Source organism: Oncorhynchus tshawytscha, linkage group LG21 (assembly GCF_018296145.1).
Source record: "Oncorhynchus tshawytscha isolate Ot180627B linkage group LG21, Otsh_v2.0, whole genome shotgun sequence".
In the NCBI taxonomy this organism is placed as follows: domain Eukaryota; kingdom Metazoa; phylum Chordata; class Actinopteri; order Salmoniformes; family Salmonidae; genus Oncorhynchus; species Oncorhynchus tshawytscha.
In genome coordinates, this window is record NC_056449.1 from 27,707,693 (window position 1) to 27,725,437 (window position 17,745).

At 45.2% G+C, this 17,745-nt stretch overlaps 1 protein-coding gene across 2 annotated transcripts; it reads right to left on the reverse strand.

Annotated features, from left to right (window-relative positions):
* Window positions 1–586: 586 nt before the first annotated feature.
* Window positions 587–11,579, reverse strand: kcnk4a (potassium channel, subfamily K, member 4a). Of its 2 annotated transcripts, none has more exons than XM_042303267.1 (8): window positions 10,823–11,579; window positions 9,441–9,523; window positions 4,706–4,981; window positions 3,751–3,868; window positions 3,455–3,516; window positions 2,779–2,965; window positions 2,414–2,550; window positions 587–2,194 (listed from the first exon to the last, which is right to left on the reverse strand). In XM_042303267.1, the coding sequence occupies exons 3-8, from the start codon at window positions 4,892–4,894 to the stop codon at window positions 1,232–1,234; spliced, it is 1,656 nt and encodes a 551-aa protein (XP_042159201.1). In that variant the 5' UTR covers window positions 4,895–4,981; window positions 9,441–9,523; window positions 10,823–11,579; the 3' UTR covers window positions 587–1,231. The 2 variants fall into 2 exon arrangements, with proteins under 2 accessions (XP_042159201.1, XP_042159200.1); XM_042303266.1 differs by having other exon boundaries at window positions 3,356–3,516; window positions 10,823–11,578.
* Between the last annotated feature and the right edge of the window lie 6,166 nt (window positions 11,580–17,745).

Consider the following 17,745-nt stretch of genomic DNA (forward strand, 5'->3'; position numbering starts at 1 on the left):
TCGGCTGCCAAGTCGGTCTGCTTTATGCGCCAAACACAGAAAGGTGATGAAAAATAGATAGTGCCTAGAGAGTCGGACATAGTAACCAGACTGTACCCCCATTAACCCTCTCCTCCTCCCCCAGTTCCCTGTGAGCCTTTCTGGGGCCCCGCCCGTCCCTGTCCAGCCTCTCTGGGAAAAGGACGTGTGGTGTCTCTGTAAAGGGGAAGGAGGGGTGAGAGGACATGAGGGGGGTAGACCCCTGAGTGGCTGGCAGGCTGCAGGACGGAGGTGTGGTGAGGTCCCACCCCTCCGTCCCCGGCTGTAAACCAGCCCAGCATCTGTTAGTCCTTTCCACCTAACCACCCCTTACTATATTCAACCTGCACTTATCCCAAAGTAACACTCCTCTGGGTGTCTGAGTGTGTGTGTCTGGGTGAGTGACTTTGAGACGGTGTGTAATGTGTGTGTGTGTGCGTGCTTGTGTGTGTAGTATGTAAACATACAATCTGACATCCCTTCTAGCCCCACCCACACCTCTCCCCAAGGCCTCTCTACACAGTATATCATGTTGTTATCTCATCAGTCTATCAAACATACAGTATTGTAGGTTTGTATGGGACTTTTCTTTATTTAGAAAAGCACAATTCTATTTTAAATACCAGTTTGGCACATACACATTCAGGGCAACAGAACAGCGTCAAAACAAACAAGCTATACAAGCAGAGTACTGAATATCCCACATGCTGAAGGACACTGGATATACAGGGACATGGATCTCTGACACCAGATCTAAATGGTTATTAAAAAAAGTCCATCCACTTTAGTGTCATTTAAAAACGGTGTCTGAGGTTTGGGCTGAGCTCCAGTAGCAGACAGGACAGCAGCCTCTACACCTATGCAGAGGTACTACACTTGGTACTATTTCTCAACCCAGTGAGTCTGACTTCACTGAGCTGAGACAGTTTATATATTCTATACCTGTGCTGCTGAATACATTCATTGGTTTTCATACAAATATTTCTCAATGGTGACTGTGGTCCTCAGTCAGTGAGATCTAATAAATTGTTGGCCTGGTCCACATTGATCCCCAGTAGATAAGTCCATCTGAGCTTTAAGGTCTGCTTCTCCTTTGAACACTAGTAAAGACCAGCCTTAGTATCCCCCTTCAGGGCCTGTGTCTGTCAGTTTGTTCAGTCTCTGAGATGGGGGAGGGGTGGGGGGTTAAATGAGGGGACTGCATGTCACGGTGTCAGTCTCTGAGATGGGAAAGAGGGGGAGGAGTCGGTGGGTTAGAGGGGGGCTGCATGTCGCTGTCCCTCCTCTCCTTCAGCTGCCTCCTCATGCAGTGTATCCGGGGACGAGGACTGACACCTCCCTCAACCGTCTGGTTCCGGTCACTTAGCGTGTCCGACGACTCGTCGATGTAGGCCAAGTTCTCCCCGAAGAAATCTAGCATCTTGCAGCCTGGCGGGGTGGGCAAAGGGGGCATGGGGAGCGGCATGGGGAGCGGCATTGTGGAGTTGGGTGACTTGGGGAGTTGCTGGAGAGGCACAGGGAACCGGACGTCCTCCCTGAAATATACCAGCCTGGATCCTCCATGGTGTCCCCTCTGTTCAGTACAGAGAGACCCACTGGGGTCAAAACTAGCAAAAGGCATCCTCCGCACTGGCCTACACATGTCAGAGGTGTGAGAGTCAGAGGAGGAGACAACTGATCTGGAGTCAGACTCTGGAGACTCGGACACAGAGCCAGACTCCCATGGCATCATCATTATCGCAACAGGATCAGGGTCATAGTCTAACTCCATCACGGAGCGCGCCAAAGGCATCGACAGTGACCTCGCAACCATCCGCCCCTCTGACCTCGCATTGACCCTGCAATCTGCCCTCAAACCTACCCCTAGCCCCATCCCTGGTCCTAACCTCACCCCTTCAGTCCTAACCTCACCCCCCCCTAACCTCACGACCTCCAGACGGGTCATGGAGCGTGTGACCCACCTATTGGGCAGATGTCCGTTCTCCCCTGTGGCGCCCTGCCTGCCGCGGTGCCCCAGCGCCCCCCTGCGGACCCGTTGCCGGGTGCTGCGTCTCCAGCGGCGCCGCTGCAGCAGGAAGGGGTCATTGAGTTCCAGAGGGTTGGGGATCCGGAAGTCCATGGACATGTTCTGGATGTTCTGTGTCCAGTCTGTAGCATGGGCCCTCAACTCCTCCATCTGAGAGAGAGAAAGGGGAGGGAGAGGGAAAGAGTCAGAGAAAGAAAGAGAGAGGTGTCCCAGAGACCCAGAGAAAGACAGAGAGACAGAGGATAAGTAAATATTGACAGTACAAATCCAAATTGCCTTTCAGTAAAATCTTTGTCCAGATCTTGTCATATGGACCCTTTCACCAGCCCTTCCAATCACTTGGTTTGTGTCCCACTCACTACCACTCACCTCAGCACGTGTTTTCTTGGACAGCACCCGCAGCCAGTTCCCAATCATGGTGAGTATGGAAGCAAAGTAAGCCAGGCCAAACACTATCCAGAGCCACACCAGGGGCTTAAACAGATCTCCGTCCCGCCGGTTAGCACCTACGCACAAGGACATTGACGCATTGGAATCGCATGGACTCGAAGGAGCACAAGCATGCACATACACACAAACAAAAGGGCTTAGACAGGCCCATATCCCTATGAAATATCAAGTGTATCTTTCACAGTGTGTATACTGATAGAAATGTGTAGTGTGTGTACTCTCCAGAGTCTGTACTGTCCAAAGTGTGTACAGTGTCTTTCATGTAACAAGTGTTCACTTCGTACCTGCTACATAGTCTCCGAAGCCGACCGTGGTCAGAGTGATGACCACAAAGTAGAGCGCCTCCAGAAAGGACCAGTCCTCCACTTCCTTAAACACCAGCGTTGGCACGGCGAGGAAGATCAGACAGCCAATCAGGATGGACAGAACAGCAGACATGACCCGCACATAAGTGGGACTGACCCGCCGCTTCTGAGAGAGGGGCAGAGAGAGAAGGGGACACAAAATAAGAAGGGAAAGACTGAAGGATTAAAAGATGGAGAGATGAGGGGAAAAGGATGGAGAGGGTAAGATCTTCCTCAAGATGATCAAATAATGTGCCTTTTCTTTGATAAACAGAAACAATAATTTTTTGTTTTTTTTAGTACTGCAAAGTTACATTGGGAAGTATCTAATGACTGACTGAATGTTTAAGCCGGCTTCTGTTCTACTTGTGTGTAACATGTTTCACGTGCTAGAGACTCCAAGACGGCCTCTTCTGTTTACAGCACAGTGACATCACTTAAGCAGCCCCTGAGACAGGCGAGAACAATGAGATGACATCCTGTAAATGAAGCAGCCACTGAGACAAGACAGTCTAACCAGGAAGAGTGTCTCCATCTTCCACACGGCCTTCCTCAGCCCCGTCCCCATGTGGTCCCCGACACCAGCCAGCAGGAAACCAAACATAGGGATCCCTACCAGGGCATAACACACGCAGAACAGCTGGCCCCATTTGGTCCTGGGAGACAGATTGCCAAACCCTGCGGACAGAGGGAGACCATATACATTCACCTATATGTTAATCTATCTATCTATCTATCTATCTATCTATCTATCTATCATTTAACAAAGATTCAATTCACCAGCATGTCTATTGAGGTTCATTGTATTTCTGAGATTGGATCATTCATTTTCTGTCAAATTCAAAATACACATCTGGCTGACTACGTTATTACCAAATGGTTTGCAGGAGGGAAAAATGAACAAAGGCTCACCGATGGTGGTGATGATGGTACCACAGAAGAAGAAGGCGCTGGCCAGGTCCCACCTGCTAGTGAAGTTGGTGGAGCTGTGTTTGACATCCAGGCCCGCCTCCACCGCCTTCACCACACTCTGACATTACAGAGACAGAACAGACAGACTAGGGCTACATCTGGGGTCTGTGTTCTTTTTAGGATTTTAGTTTTTAGTAAATAAATAAATATAAAATTACCAGGAATTCAGCTAAAAAGTGTTTAATTTAGGAAATCTGTTTCCAAGTATATATAATTTTTTTTTTAAAAGACATGATCATGTCTCAATGTCATTTTCATTTCAAAGCCCTTTTGGTGCCTAGTTGTGATTCATTTATAAATGATTCTAATTATGTTCCGGCCCCCCGACCGACCATCCACACTGACAAAAATCATCCCATGGCTGAATGTAGTTGCCTACCCCTGGGCTACACCTTCTCAGTGGGGGTTCTACACGGGACTTTGTTTAGGTGAGGTTCTTCTCAGATGTGTTTTAACTCGTCTGTCTGTTCAAGTGTATGCTTTCACTCTCTGAAGTTATTCCTGCCAAGGTGTATATTATGTGTGTTTATGTCTGCTTGCTCTGGTGTGAGCGTGTCTATCTCTCTGCTCAAATGTGTGTGCTCTATGGTGTGTGTGTCTATTTCTCTGCTCAAATGTGTGTGCTCTGGTGTGTGTGTCTATTTCTCTGCTCAAATGTGTGTGCTCTGGTGTGTGTGTCTATTTCTCTGCTCAAATGTGTGTGCTCTGGTGTGTGTGTCTATTTCTCTGCTCAAAATTTCTCTGCTCAAATGTGTGTGCTCTGGTGTGTGTGTCTATTTCTCTGCTCAAATGTGTGTGCTCTGGTGTGTGTGTCTATTTCTCTGCTCAAATGTGTGTGCTCTGGTGTGTGTGTCTATTTCTCTGCTCAAATGTGTGTGCTCTGGTGTGTGTGTACCATGATGAGATCGCTGAGGTTCTGTGCGGTGACACAGGAGTGGTTTCGGAGGAAGTCATGTGTGGTACGGAGCAGCTTCTCGTGCTCCTTGCTCTCCTGGGGGCTTTCCAGGGTCCGGAACACCAGCGCCCCTATCACCAGGTATAGCATGACCCCTGCCAGCAGGGCCAGCAGGGTGGGGCACCGCATCGCCCCGAGCACACCCCCCCACCACAGGAGTCAGGTTTCGCCAGGGTCTGTTCTACGGCCTCTTCCACGATACACACGGTGGCACAGCTGCACACACACAAACACACACACACACAAACACACAAACACACACACACACACACACACACACACAAACACACACACACACACACAAACACACACACACACAAACACACACACACACAAACACACACACACACAAACACACAAACACACAAACACACACACACACACACACCATTTTAAGTTTGGTTTTACTATCCTTGTGGGAGACAGAAGTCCTCTGTTTTCCACAAGGATAGTAAAACAAGGGGAAAATAATTGTTGGCCCCCACAAGGGAAAAAAGGCCATTTTAGGTTTAGGGGTTAGGTTTACAACTAGGATTAAGATTAGGGTTACATTTATAGTTAGGGGTTTAGGTTAGGTTAAGGGTTAGGGAAAATAGGATTTTAAGTGTGTGTGTTCAATGATGATGATGATCTCTTTCTGGAAATATAAGATCAGGAACAACTTGATAATGGGGATTATTTGAGGAGCTATATCAAGGAAAAAACAACACAGAGCAGGGTGGTTCTCTGGTCATTTCCAGAACATGAAAGTGTGAGACAAGATATGAAGTTTAAATCCATTTGAATTCAATAACTTTTTGACATTGTCCCTTCTGATTGAAACAACACTCTCCAGACATGTTTTCCCGTGGAAGAAGTGGTCAGAAAGTGACTTTTTGGACCTGAATGCCAGAACATTCAGGAGATAAATGGTGCTCAAAGTTAACCCGTTTTGCAGAACCCGGCACACCGTGAGACATACATATCTTCCTCACTGGAAAAAATACATTTAAATGCTTACAAACAGGGTTGTCAAACTACTTGATCAACTTTTTTAAAGAAATTAAATAAAAATGTAATTTAACCTTCAACATCAATTACCTAAAAATGCCTAAACTATGAATTTTTTCATATTAGCATATGTTTTAACTTACTTTAACCTACTTTACATTATCTGAGGTTTTTGTGTTGTGCCCACCATTGGTTGAGACACAGCATGCTCCTGGATACAGGGTGGGTGTCATTTCTATCATTGAAATGTTTACTTCTAATTAATACCACAAAGATGGCCGCCGGGCCACCTGTGTTGAATGTCAAATGAAATGGTCATGTCCATTCCATTGTCTAGATTTCTATAATTTCAATAAGTTTCCTATGGAGGATTGACAGTATAATTTAAAACAAAAGATATTCCCATTCAAGTCAACATTCTCTACCATCTTTGTGGTAGCATTTGAAAGTTGACATTTCAATTTAATTGCCATTTAAGTACAATTAACAGCCAAAACATGACAACAACCCTGTATTCAAGAGCATGTTTTGTCTCAACCGATGGCGGGCACAACACAAAAACGTCTGATGATGTAAAATAGGGTCTATGGGTGTTTTCACACGTGGTACCTTTCAGACATTCTTTGTGAATTCAGTGCGGTTCGCTTCATTTTTTTTTGCAGTGTGAACACTCCACAGAAACTCAGACTTCTCAAAAGAGCCTCCGAAGCGAACCGAACTGAAAGCATCTCCAGAGGTGATCTGAGTCCGGTTCCGGCAATGTGAACACACAGCTCCCCAGGTTCACTTGTCATTATTCCCGCACAGACTACTGCAACACCGTTTCCCCTGCTATAAACCCACACACTAGACTACTGCAACACCGTTTCCCCTGCTATAAACCCACACACTAGACTACTGCAACACCGTTTCCCCTGCCATAAACCCACACACTAGACTACTGCAACACCGTTTCCCCTGCTATAACCCCTCACACTAGACTACTGTAACACCATTTCCCCTGCCATAACCCCTCACATTAGACTACTGAAACACCATTTCCCCTGCCATAACCCCTCACATTAGACTACTGAAACACCATTTCCCCTGCCATAACCCCTCACACTAGACTACTGAAACACCATTTCCCCTGCCATAACCCCTCACATTAGACTACTGAAACACCATTTCCCCTTAACCCCTCACACTAGACTACTGTAACACCGTTTCCCCTGCCATAACCCCTCACACTAGACTACTGAAACACCATTTCCCCTGCCATAACCCCTCACATTAGACTACTGAAACACCATTTCCCCTGCCATAACCCCTCACACTAGACTACTGAAACACCATTTCCCCTGCCATAACCCCTCACACTAGACTACTGTAACACCGTTTCCCCTGCCATAACCCCTCACACTAGACTACTGAAACACCATTTCCCCTGCCATAAACACTAGACTACTGTAACACCATTTCCCCTGCTATAACCCTCACACTAGACTACTGAAACACCATTTCCCCTGCCATAACCCCTCACACTAGACTACTGAAACACCATTTCCCCTGCCATAACCCCTCACACTAGACTACTGTAACACCATTTCCCCTGCCATAAACCCACACACTAGACTACTGCAACACCGTTTCCCCTGCCATTCACACTAGACTACTGTAACACCGTTTCCCCTGCCATAAACCCACACACTAGACTACTGTAACACCATTTCCCCTGCCATAAACCCACACACTAGACTACTGAAACACCATTTCCCCTGCCATAACCCCTCACATTAGACTACTGTAACACCGTTTCCCCTGCCATAAACCCACACACTAGACTACTGTAACACCATTTCCCCTGCCATAACCCCTCACACTAGACTACTGTAACACCATTTCCCCTGCTATAACCCCTCACATTAGACTACTGAAACACCATTTCCCCTGCCATAACCCCTCACATTAGACTACTGTAACACCGTTTCCCCTGCCATAAACCCACACACTAGACTACTGTAACACCATTTCCCCTGCCATAACCCCTCACACTAGACTACTGAAACACCATTTCCCCTGCCATAACCCCTCACACTAGACTACTGAAACACCATTTCCCCTGCCATAACCCCTCACACTAGACTACTGAAACACCATTTCCCCTGCCATAACCCCTCACACTAGACTACTGAAACACCATTTCCCCTGCCATAACCCCTCACACTAGACTACTGTAACACCGTTTCCCCTGCCATAAACCCTCACACTAGACTACTGTAACACCATTTCCCCTGCCATAACCCCTCACATTAGACTACTGAAACACCATTTCCCCTGCCATAAACCCCTCACACTAGACTACTGAAACACCATTTCCCCTGCCATAACCCCTCACACTAGACTACTGTAACACCATTTCCCCTGCCATAACCCTCACATTAGACTACTGAAACACCATTTCCCCTGCCATAACCCCTCACACTAGACTACTGAAACACCGTTTCCCCTGCCATAACCCCTCACACTAGACTACTGCAACACCGTTTCCCCTGCCATAACCCCTCACATTAGACTACTGTAACACCATTTCCCCTGCCATAAACCTTCACATTGTTGCTACAAATGAGGAGATGATGATGTGCAGGTGTAACAATTTTGCTTCTGTCCCTCTCCTTGCCCCACCCTGGGCTCGAACCAGGGACCCTCGGCACACAACAACTGACACCCTCGAAGCATCGTGATAGCCCCACAAAAGTCGCGGCCTTTGCAGGGCAAGTTGAACAACTACTTCAAGGTCTCAGAGCGAGTGACGTCACCAACTAAAACGCTATTAGCGCGCACCCCGCTAACCATTTTACTCCGGTTACACAGGTTCGCGGAAAAAAATATACATGCTGTATACATGCTGTTTTTGGATATTGATTTGTGTTTGTCAAGGAGGCACAGACATTCCAAAATATGTTTGTAGTTCAGTTCAGATGATTTGTTTTCAATATGTGATCTATTGGCTAAGAGAGCTTCAAAGGCTATTTATTCGATTGTGGAGTTTGAATAGTGTGAGAAGACAACATCGGGTGTACAGTTTTCAATGAGAGCATTATTCTTCTGCTATTATTTATGTGGCAAATAATATTTGTGTTAATAGTATCTTCTGATGACGGTTATTATGCCTCATGTTTTATCTAAATGGAATATATTAACTTCCAAAATATAAGTAGGTATCATCTAACTGTCCGATAACACGTTCTGATGGAATAGCTTGTCCTGCACTTCGTAAAAACCCAGAACGCATTGAGTGAATGTTGGAAATTACTTTACATTTTTTTCAATGATAAAATAGGTATGGTGGGGTATGCAAAAAGGTCCAATTTTAAATAAAATACAATTTTATCTCACATGCAACCGGTGTAGACATTACTGTGAAACACTTACTTACGAGACATTTCCCAACAACGCAGAGTTTAAAAGGAAATAGTAACAATAAAATAACAATAAGGACATATACACAAGGAGTACCAAAGAAGTGCAATCTCTTGAATGATTCGTCATTCATGTCCAAAAGTCACTTTAGGCAAATATGTATATATGATTTCATTCAAATCAAAAGTGGTGCTGTCAAAAAGTGATTGAATTCAACTGGATTTACCCAAAGAGGAAAGTGTGACGTTACTACCGTTAAGACATCCCGCTCTAAATAACTCACCTGTCCACGTTTTATCCATCCTGAAGATCTGGTGATGAGAGTTCTCTCTCCTCCTCTCTCTCTCCTCTCTACCAGGCCCAGGGCTGAAAGGGGGAATAGTAGGAGGGTTCAGACCAGCGTCTACGTTAGTGCCCCTGTCATAACAACACACACTGACACTCACCAGACTGTCCCGGATATCAACTGGCCAACATTTTTAAACGATTAGCCTCTGCCAACCTGCTAAACATACATCTCGCTGTTAATCTAAGTATGTTCAGGATGCTTATCTTTATCTAGTTTAAACAGTTTGTTTTCCTTAAATGATATTCACCTCCAGAACCAGAAGATGGCCATGGTGTTTCAAAGAACTTGCGTCAACTTTCTGATATTTCCCGGAGTTCTGTTAGCATTCAGATCTAATGGAACGCATTGGTTTGTATGGACGTCTATGAGGCTGAAAATGTATTATTTGTTATCGTTGTCTAAACCTATCCTGGCATATTTTTAGATCTTTGTAAGATATGTGTGTTTGATGTGTTGTGAAATATCCCAGCTCAAACAGCGTGGCATAAATTGTGATAAATCATGTTTTCAATGTATTGCAGTTAAAAACAAAAAGGAGTGCAGAACTGCCAAGGAGGGAAGAGGCTTTGGCGCCAGTCTCCACCTAGCTCATGAGATGGATGTAAAACAGCAGGTTATTTGTCTAATGATTCATATTTTAGGGTACATTTGTCATACAATAAAATGTAATGCTATCAGTCATTTATATTGAGAGCTTAAAGATACATCATAAAGAATGTTTCCAACATTTCCCTCGGCATTTGATATGGCCAATGTTCTTTGGAAGGACAGTTTTGTTACCCAAATCACTGACTGAAAGCTATGAAACTGTTTTTGAGGAGAAAAACAATTGACAGTCATGCAAGTAAGTAAATCACTCAATGAAATGTCAAAAACAGATAATGTCCCCAGATACATTTGAGGGCGGCAGGTAGCCTATTGGTTAGAGCGTTAGGCCAGTAACCGAAAGGTTGCTAGATCAAATCCCTGAGCTGACAAGGTAAAAATCTGTCGTTCTGCCCCTGAACAAGGCAGTTAACTCACTGTTCCTAGGCCGTCATTGTAAATAAGAATTTGTTCTTAACTGACTCGCCTAGTAAAATAAAATGATGTGCTAAAATATTGTCTATAAAAAAAACTGATGACCCCACCAGAACCAAAGCCTACACTTGAACACAGAAACACGTTATACATACGATGATGCCGGTTAGTTCGCCCTTGCAATCCACACACCACAAACAAGTACATAAATGTCTTCTCAGACAACAAATACTGTATATTACTAATAGGTGAGCAAATAAACCAATCTGAACAAAGCAACTGACTTTAAATCCTACCTGAGTTCAGGAGAAACGATGAAGTCTGAAGAACCAGTATGGTATGTGCTTCTTGGTGTCCAGGCTCTTCTCACCATCAAACGCTCTGTGAGTAGAAGTGTGTATGTCCAAAAGCTCACAGAGGAGAAGTGTGTGTCCACTAAGTAAGTGTGTGTGTGTTCCTGGCAGTGGGAAAGGTGTTTCCCCATGCTCAGGACTCTACATCACTGTGATGGAGGAGAAGAGGGATTCTAGGAAGTGTGTGTGTGTGTGTTTGTCTCTCATAGGGCCAGGAGTTGAGGCACTGCTTTTTTCCAGTAATTCCAGCACTGTCCACTGGTGTTGCTGCAGGTAGGAAACCCTAGGAAATGTTCTGTAATTGACACATGCTTTCTCCAATCAATCAATCAATGTCTGGTTGTGCGTATGTGTTTGGCAGAGGGATTGCCAAAACCAGGGGAGGTGAAGTGCAGCAAATCTTAAATCGCACAAAACCTATTAGTTAGCAGGGAATACAATTTGTAGATCAGTAATTCTGATCAATTTGCGCAGCTTGAGCTGATATTGAGCAAATATTATTCCCTGCTAAATACAGGGTTTGTGGGATTAAGATATGCAGAATTACACCACCCCTGGTTTAGGAAAAGGCGAAGTGAGAGGGTTTTCGTCACCCAAAATATGTCCACGTTATTAGTATATCATTATTTATACTGAACAAAAATATAAATGCAACAATTTCTATTTATTTTAAGGTTTTTTTATGATTATATTTTTTTTAGCCCATTTTCGTGGTATCCAAGTGGTAGTCCCAGTCTTGTCTCATCGCTGCAACTCCCGTACGGACTCGGGTGAGACGAAGGTCGAGAGCCGTGTGTCCTCCGAAACACAACCCAACCAAGCCGCACTGCTTCTTGACACAATGCCCACTTAACCCTGAAGCCAGCCGAATGAATGTGTCGGAGGAAACACCGTGCACCTGGCGACAATGTCAGCGTGCACTGCACCCGGCCCGCCACAAGAGTCGCTTGTGCGCGATGGGACAAGGACATCCCTGCCGGCCAAACCCTCTCTTAACCCGCACAACGCTGGGCCAATTGTACGCTGCCCCATGGGTCTCCCGGTGCGGCTGGCTGCGACAGAGCCTGGACTCGAACCCAGAATCTCTCGTGGCACAGCTAGCACTCAAGAGGCCCACAAACGCAACAATTTCAAGGATTACAGTTCATATGAGAAAATCAGTCAATTGAAATAAATTCATTAGGCCCTAATCTATAGATTTCACGACTGAGGAAACAGATATGCATCTGTTGGTCACAGATACATTTTTTAAAAATGGGCCTCGATCTTGTTGCATTATTTCTGTGCATTCGAATTGCCATCGATAAAATGCAATTGTGTTTGTTGTGCGTAGCTTATGCCTGCTCCCCCACACAACGCCATATGCGTGTGCTGCGGTTGAGGCCCAGTTGAACGTACTGCCAAATTCTCTAAAATGACGATGCAAGCGGCTTATGGCAGAGAAATTAACGTCCAATTATCTGGCAACCGCTCTGGTGGACATTCCTGAGACATTTGTCGCATTGTGTTGTGTGACAAACTGCACATGTTAGAGAGGCCTTTTATTGTCCGAAGCATAAGGTGCACCTGTGTAATGATCATGCTGTTTAATCAGCTTCTTGATATGATGAATTATCTTGGAAAGGAGAATGCTCACTAACAGAGATGTAAACAAATTTGTGCACAAAAGCTGAGATTAATACGTTTTTTTGTGAGTAGGGAACATTTCTGGGATCTTTTATTTCAGCCGATGAAACATGGGACCAACACTTTAGATATTGTGTTTATATTTTTGTTCAGTGTATTAAGCAGGTGAGGAGTTTTTGTGTGGGGGGGGGCAATATGAGTGTCGAATTTAGTAAAGATAAAAAAGTATTGCTATTTTGATACATGCGGCTTATTTGATCTAATAGAAGTTTCGTAATGCTTATATCGGCTACGTGTGTACTGATATAAGTGTGATGCTGACTTCCTGAAAGAAAGAAAAACACTAAATCAGAGTTGTCCCTGTTGATATTTGAGCCGGTCTATGCATATTCATGAGCCAGCATAGCATCTCACTCTCCATTGAATACAGGTGGTTGACATCAACACCCCTCATCGAATATTGAAATGTGTTCAGATAACAAGATGTATCCACCAATCGAAAGAGATACATAGGTGGGAGGTTGACAGCCCGCCGTTTCACTCTGTGGACAACGAAATGCATTGTTAGGGTGGAGACAAGCATCTCATCATTATATCCAGTATCTTGGAAGACAACATTTCCGACGTGCTGATCCTCAACACAAATCAAATTGTATTAGTCACATGCACCGAATACAACAGGTGTAGACCTTACAGTGAAATGCTTACTTACAAGCACCTAACCAACAATGCAGTTTAAAAAATACAAATAAGAAATAAAATGAACAAGTAATTAAAGAGCAGCAGTAAAAATAACAATAGCAAGACTATATACAGGGGGTACTGGTACAGAGTCAATGTGCGGGGTCACCGGTTAGTCAAGGTAATAGAGGTAATATGTACATGTAGGTAGAGTTAAAGTGATAATGCATAGATAACAGAGTAGCAGCGGTGTAAAATAGGGGGTGGGGGCAATGCAAATAGTCTGGGTAGCAATTTGATTAGATGTTCAGGAGTCTTAAGGCTTGGAGGTAGAACTGTTTAGAAGCCTCTTGGACCTAGACTTGGCGCTCCGGTACCTCTTGCCGTGCGGTAGCAGAGAGAACAGTCTATGACTAGGGTGGCTCGAGTCTTTAACAATTTTTAGGGCCTTCCTCGGACACCGCCTGGTACAGAGGTCCTGGATGGCAGAAAGCTTGGCCCCAGTAATGTACTTGGCCGTACACACTACCCTCTGTAGTGCCTTGCGGTCAGAGGCTGAGCATTTGCCATACCAGGCAGTGATGCAACCAGTCAGTCAGTCATGCTCTCAATGGTGCATCTGTAGAACCTTTTGAGGATCTGAGGACACATGCCAAATCTTTTTAGTCTCCTGAGGGGGAATAGGTTTTGTCGTGCCCTCTTCACGAATGTCTTGGTGTGCTTGGACCATGTTAGTTTGTTGAGGTGGACACCAAGGAACTTGAAGCTCTCAACCTGCTCCACTACAGCCCCGTTGATGAGAATGCGGGCATGCTCGGCCCCGAGTCAATGTGCAGTGGTACAGGTTAGTCAAGGTAATTGAGGTAATATGTAGATAGGGGTAAAGTGACTATGCATAGATAATAAACAGCGAGTAGCAGCAGCGTAAAAAGGAGGGGGGTCAATGCAAATAGTTTGGAGGCCGAACAGTTACCATACCAGGCGGTGATGCAACCAGTGATGCTCTCAATGGTGCAGCTGTAGAACGTTTTGAGGACCCATGCCAAATCCTTTCAGTCTCCTGAGGAGGAATAGGCGTTGTCGTGCCATCTTCACAACTTTCTTGGTGTGTTTGGACCATGATAGTTTGTTGGTGATGTGGACACCAAGGAGCTTGAAGCTCTCAACCTGTCCATTACAGCCCTGTCGATGAGAATGGGGGTGTGCTCGGCCCTCCTTTTCCTGTAGTCCACAATCCTCTCCTTTGTCTTGATCACGGTGAGGGAGAGGTTGTTGTCCTGGCACCACACGGCCAGGTCTTTGACCTCCTCCCTATGGGCTCTCTCGTCGTTGATCAGGCCTACACCACTGTTGTGTCATCGACAAACTTAATGGTGTTGGAGTCGTGTCTGGGCGTGCAGTCATGAGGGAACAGGGGGTACAGGAGGGGACTGAGCACGCATCCCTGAGGGGACCCAGTATTGAGGATCAGCGTGGCAGATGTGTTGTTCCCTATCCTTACCACCTGGGGGTGGCCTGTCAGGAAGTCCAAGATCCAGTTGCAGAGGGAGGTGTTTAGTCCCAGGGTCCTTAGCTTAGTGATGAGCTTTGAGGGCACTATGGTGCTGAACTCTGAACTGTAGTCAATGAATAGCATTCTCACATAGGTGTTCCTTTTGTCCAGGTGGGAAAGGGCAGTGTGGAGTGTAATAGAGATTGCATCATCTGTGGATCTGTTGGGGCGGTATGCAAATTGGAGTGGGTCTAGGGTTTCTGGGATAATGGTGTTGATGTGAGCCATGGCCAGTCTTTCAAAGCATTTCATGGCTACTGACGTGAGTGTTACATGTCGGTAGTCATTTAGGCAGGTTACCTTGGTGTTCTTGGGCACAGACTAGGACAGGGAGAGGTTGAAAATGTCAGTGAAGACACTTGCACGGGGGAACAGGTGTGCGTGCTCAGCGCCCTCCTGTACTCCCTGTTCACCCATAACTGCATGGCTACACACGTCTCCAACTTAATCAACATTGGTAGGCCTGATTACCAACAGCGATGAGAGCCTACAGGGAGGTGGTGACGGGGCTGTAGTGGAGAGGGTCAAACTCTTCAAGTTCCTCAGTGTGTAACATCACGGAACCTGAAAAGGTCCCTTCACACTGACAGCACCTCTTCAACCTCAGGAAGCTGAAGAAATTTTGCTTGGCCCCTAAGAACCTCACGTACTTCTACAGATACACCCTCGAGAGCATTCTGTCGGGCTGTATCACCGCATGGTACGGCAACCGCAGGGCTCTCCAGAGGGTGGTGCGGTCAGCCCAACGCATCACCGGGGGCACACTGCCTGCCCTTCAGAACATATAAAGCACCCGGTGTCACAGGAAGGCCAAAAATATCAAAGACCTCAGCCACCCAAGCCACAGCCTGTTCACCCCACTAGAAGGTGGAGACAGTACAGGTGCATCAAAGCTGGGACCGAGACTGATAAACAGCTTCCATCTCCAGGCTATCGGACTGTTAAACAATTACCACTAGCCTGGTAATTCAGTACCGCGCTCTGAACCTTAGACTGCTGCCCTATGTACTGTACATAGTCATTTAACACAGGTCACTTTGTTTACATACTGTATTCTAGTCAAGGCTCATCCTATATAACTACTGCTGTACACACCTTTTCTATTCATATACACACACACAATTAGATATATATATATAATATATATATATATATATATATATATATATATATACACACACACATTTTGGTTTTTGCCCTAACACTACACAGCATATTCAAATTATCAAAGCTTGATGATGAGTTGATCATTTGAATCAGCTGTGTAGTGCTATGGCAAAAAACCACAAAGTGCACCCAGTGGGATCCCGAAGGACCGAGTTAGGGAAATCCTAGTCATTACTGTAAGCATGACAAAGCTATGGGGTAAGAGCAGAACCCCTGTCTGTTTCCTGATGTCCATTTAGAGGGGTTTAGCTTTTTAAACCCATACATTCCTAACTACAGTGAGTTTGGATGAGAACACAGACAGAGGTATCTTGAGCAACGTTAAGTTATCACAGTGTAATCCACTCATATTTATCCAGTCATCAAACTCAAGTCTCTCGAGGTGACTGGAAGGTAGACTGTGGTGTAGCAGAAACAGGATATCCTTAAGATGGGTATCCATCTGGGTACCAGTCTGTATGTGCCATCATGCCACTCATTGTCAAGCCAAACATGTCTTGCTTGACAATGAGCAAGAGTTGGCAAGAGCACAAACAGATCTGACAGCAGGCTACTTTCAAGTCAACCGTGAATGGAAAAAATTATTTCAGTTGTACACCGGACTGATGTCTTGCCAGTTGCCTTACTGGGTACCTCATTAGTGACCTCTAAACTAGAGGGCGTTATTTGGAATGTGACTCTAACCTAGAGAGAATAAAGAGAGATGGAAAGAAATACAACTACCAAATAGAGCTAGCATAGACAAGACAGAAACAAACAACTGACACACAGACCTTAGGAGGTGGAAAGAGAAATTGACAAGATAAATTTAGATCAACCTTTTTAATCTATCTTCTTCAACAGCGACACAAAGCATCAACAGTGATACATTCACATAAAAGTGTCACATACAGGGGAAAGAATCCAGTGTGTTCTGCTGGACTCCTTGGACTAGTCCCACCACCCAGAGATCCCACAGATAACTCAGCTAGGGGTGTGTTCAGAAGGCTAGTGAATGGTACTGTAACAGCCCATACGTGTTCTAGAACACACGCCAGGCTTCTAGAATCTAGAGAAGACATGGTTGTTGCTAGTGGCTACATGCATCATGTCAGTAGTGACAGAAAGCAAGTGTAGCTAACTATGTATATCAAGTTAAAATCACTCCACAATGTATTAAACCTGTCATTTCTATCAGATCCAATGGCTGTTAACTTATTTAGTTGTGTGTTAAAAACAAATAGGTGTTTTGAGAGATTTTTTTAGACCACAACAAAACCAATAACAACTCACATTCATCTTAGTACCATGCAGTAACGCTGTAATAAACCTCAGCTCTGAAAGAAGGTCGGAGCAGATTTGGAATGGAGGAAGGTTTCGTTAACAAAACACAGTGTACAAAACATTAAGAACCCTTCCTAATATTGAGTTGCACTCCCCTTTGACCTCAGAACAGCCTCACTTCATTGGGGCAGTTGCTTCCCACAGTTGTGTCAAGTTGTCTGGATGTCCTTTGGGTGGTGGACCATTCTTGATACACACGGAAAAACTGTTGAGTGTGAAAAACCCAGCAGTGTCGCAGTTCTTGACACAAACCGGTGAGTCTGGCACCTATTACCATACCCTGTTCAAAGGCACTTAAATATGTTATCTTGCCCATTCACCCTCTGAATGGCACACACACACACACACACACACACGTTTACATTTGAGTCATTTAGCAGATGCTTTTATCCAGAGCGACATGTAGTGGTGAGTGCATACATTTTCATATTTCGTTTGTACTGGTCCCACGTGGGAATCGAACCCACAAACCTGGCGTTGCAAGTGCCATGCTCTACCAGAAATCCTTCTTCAACCT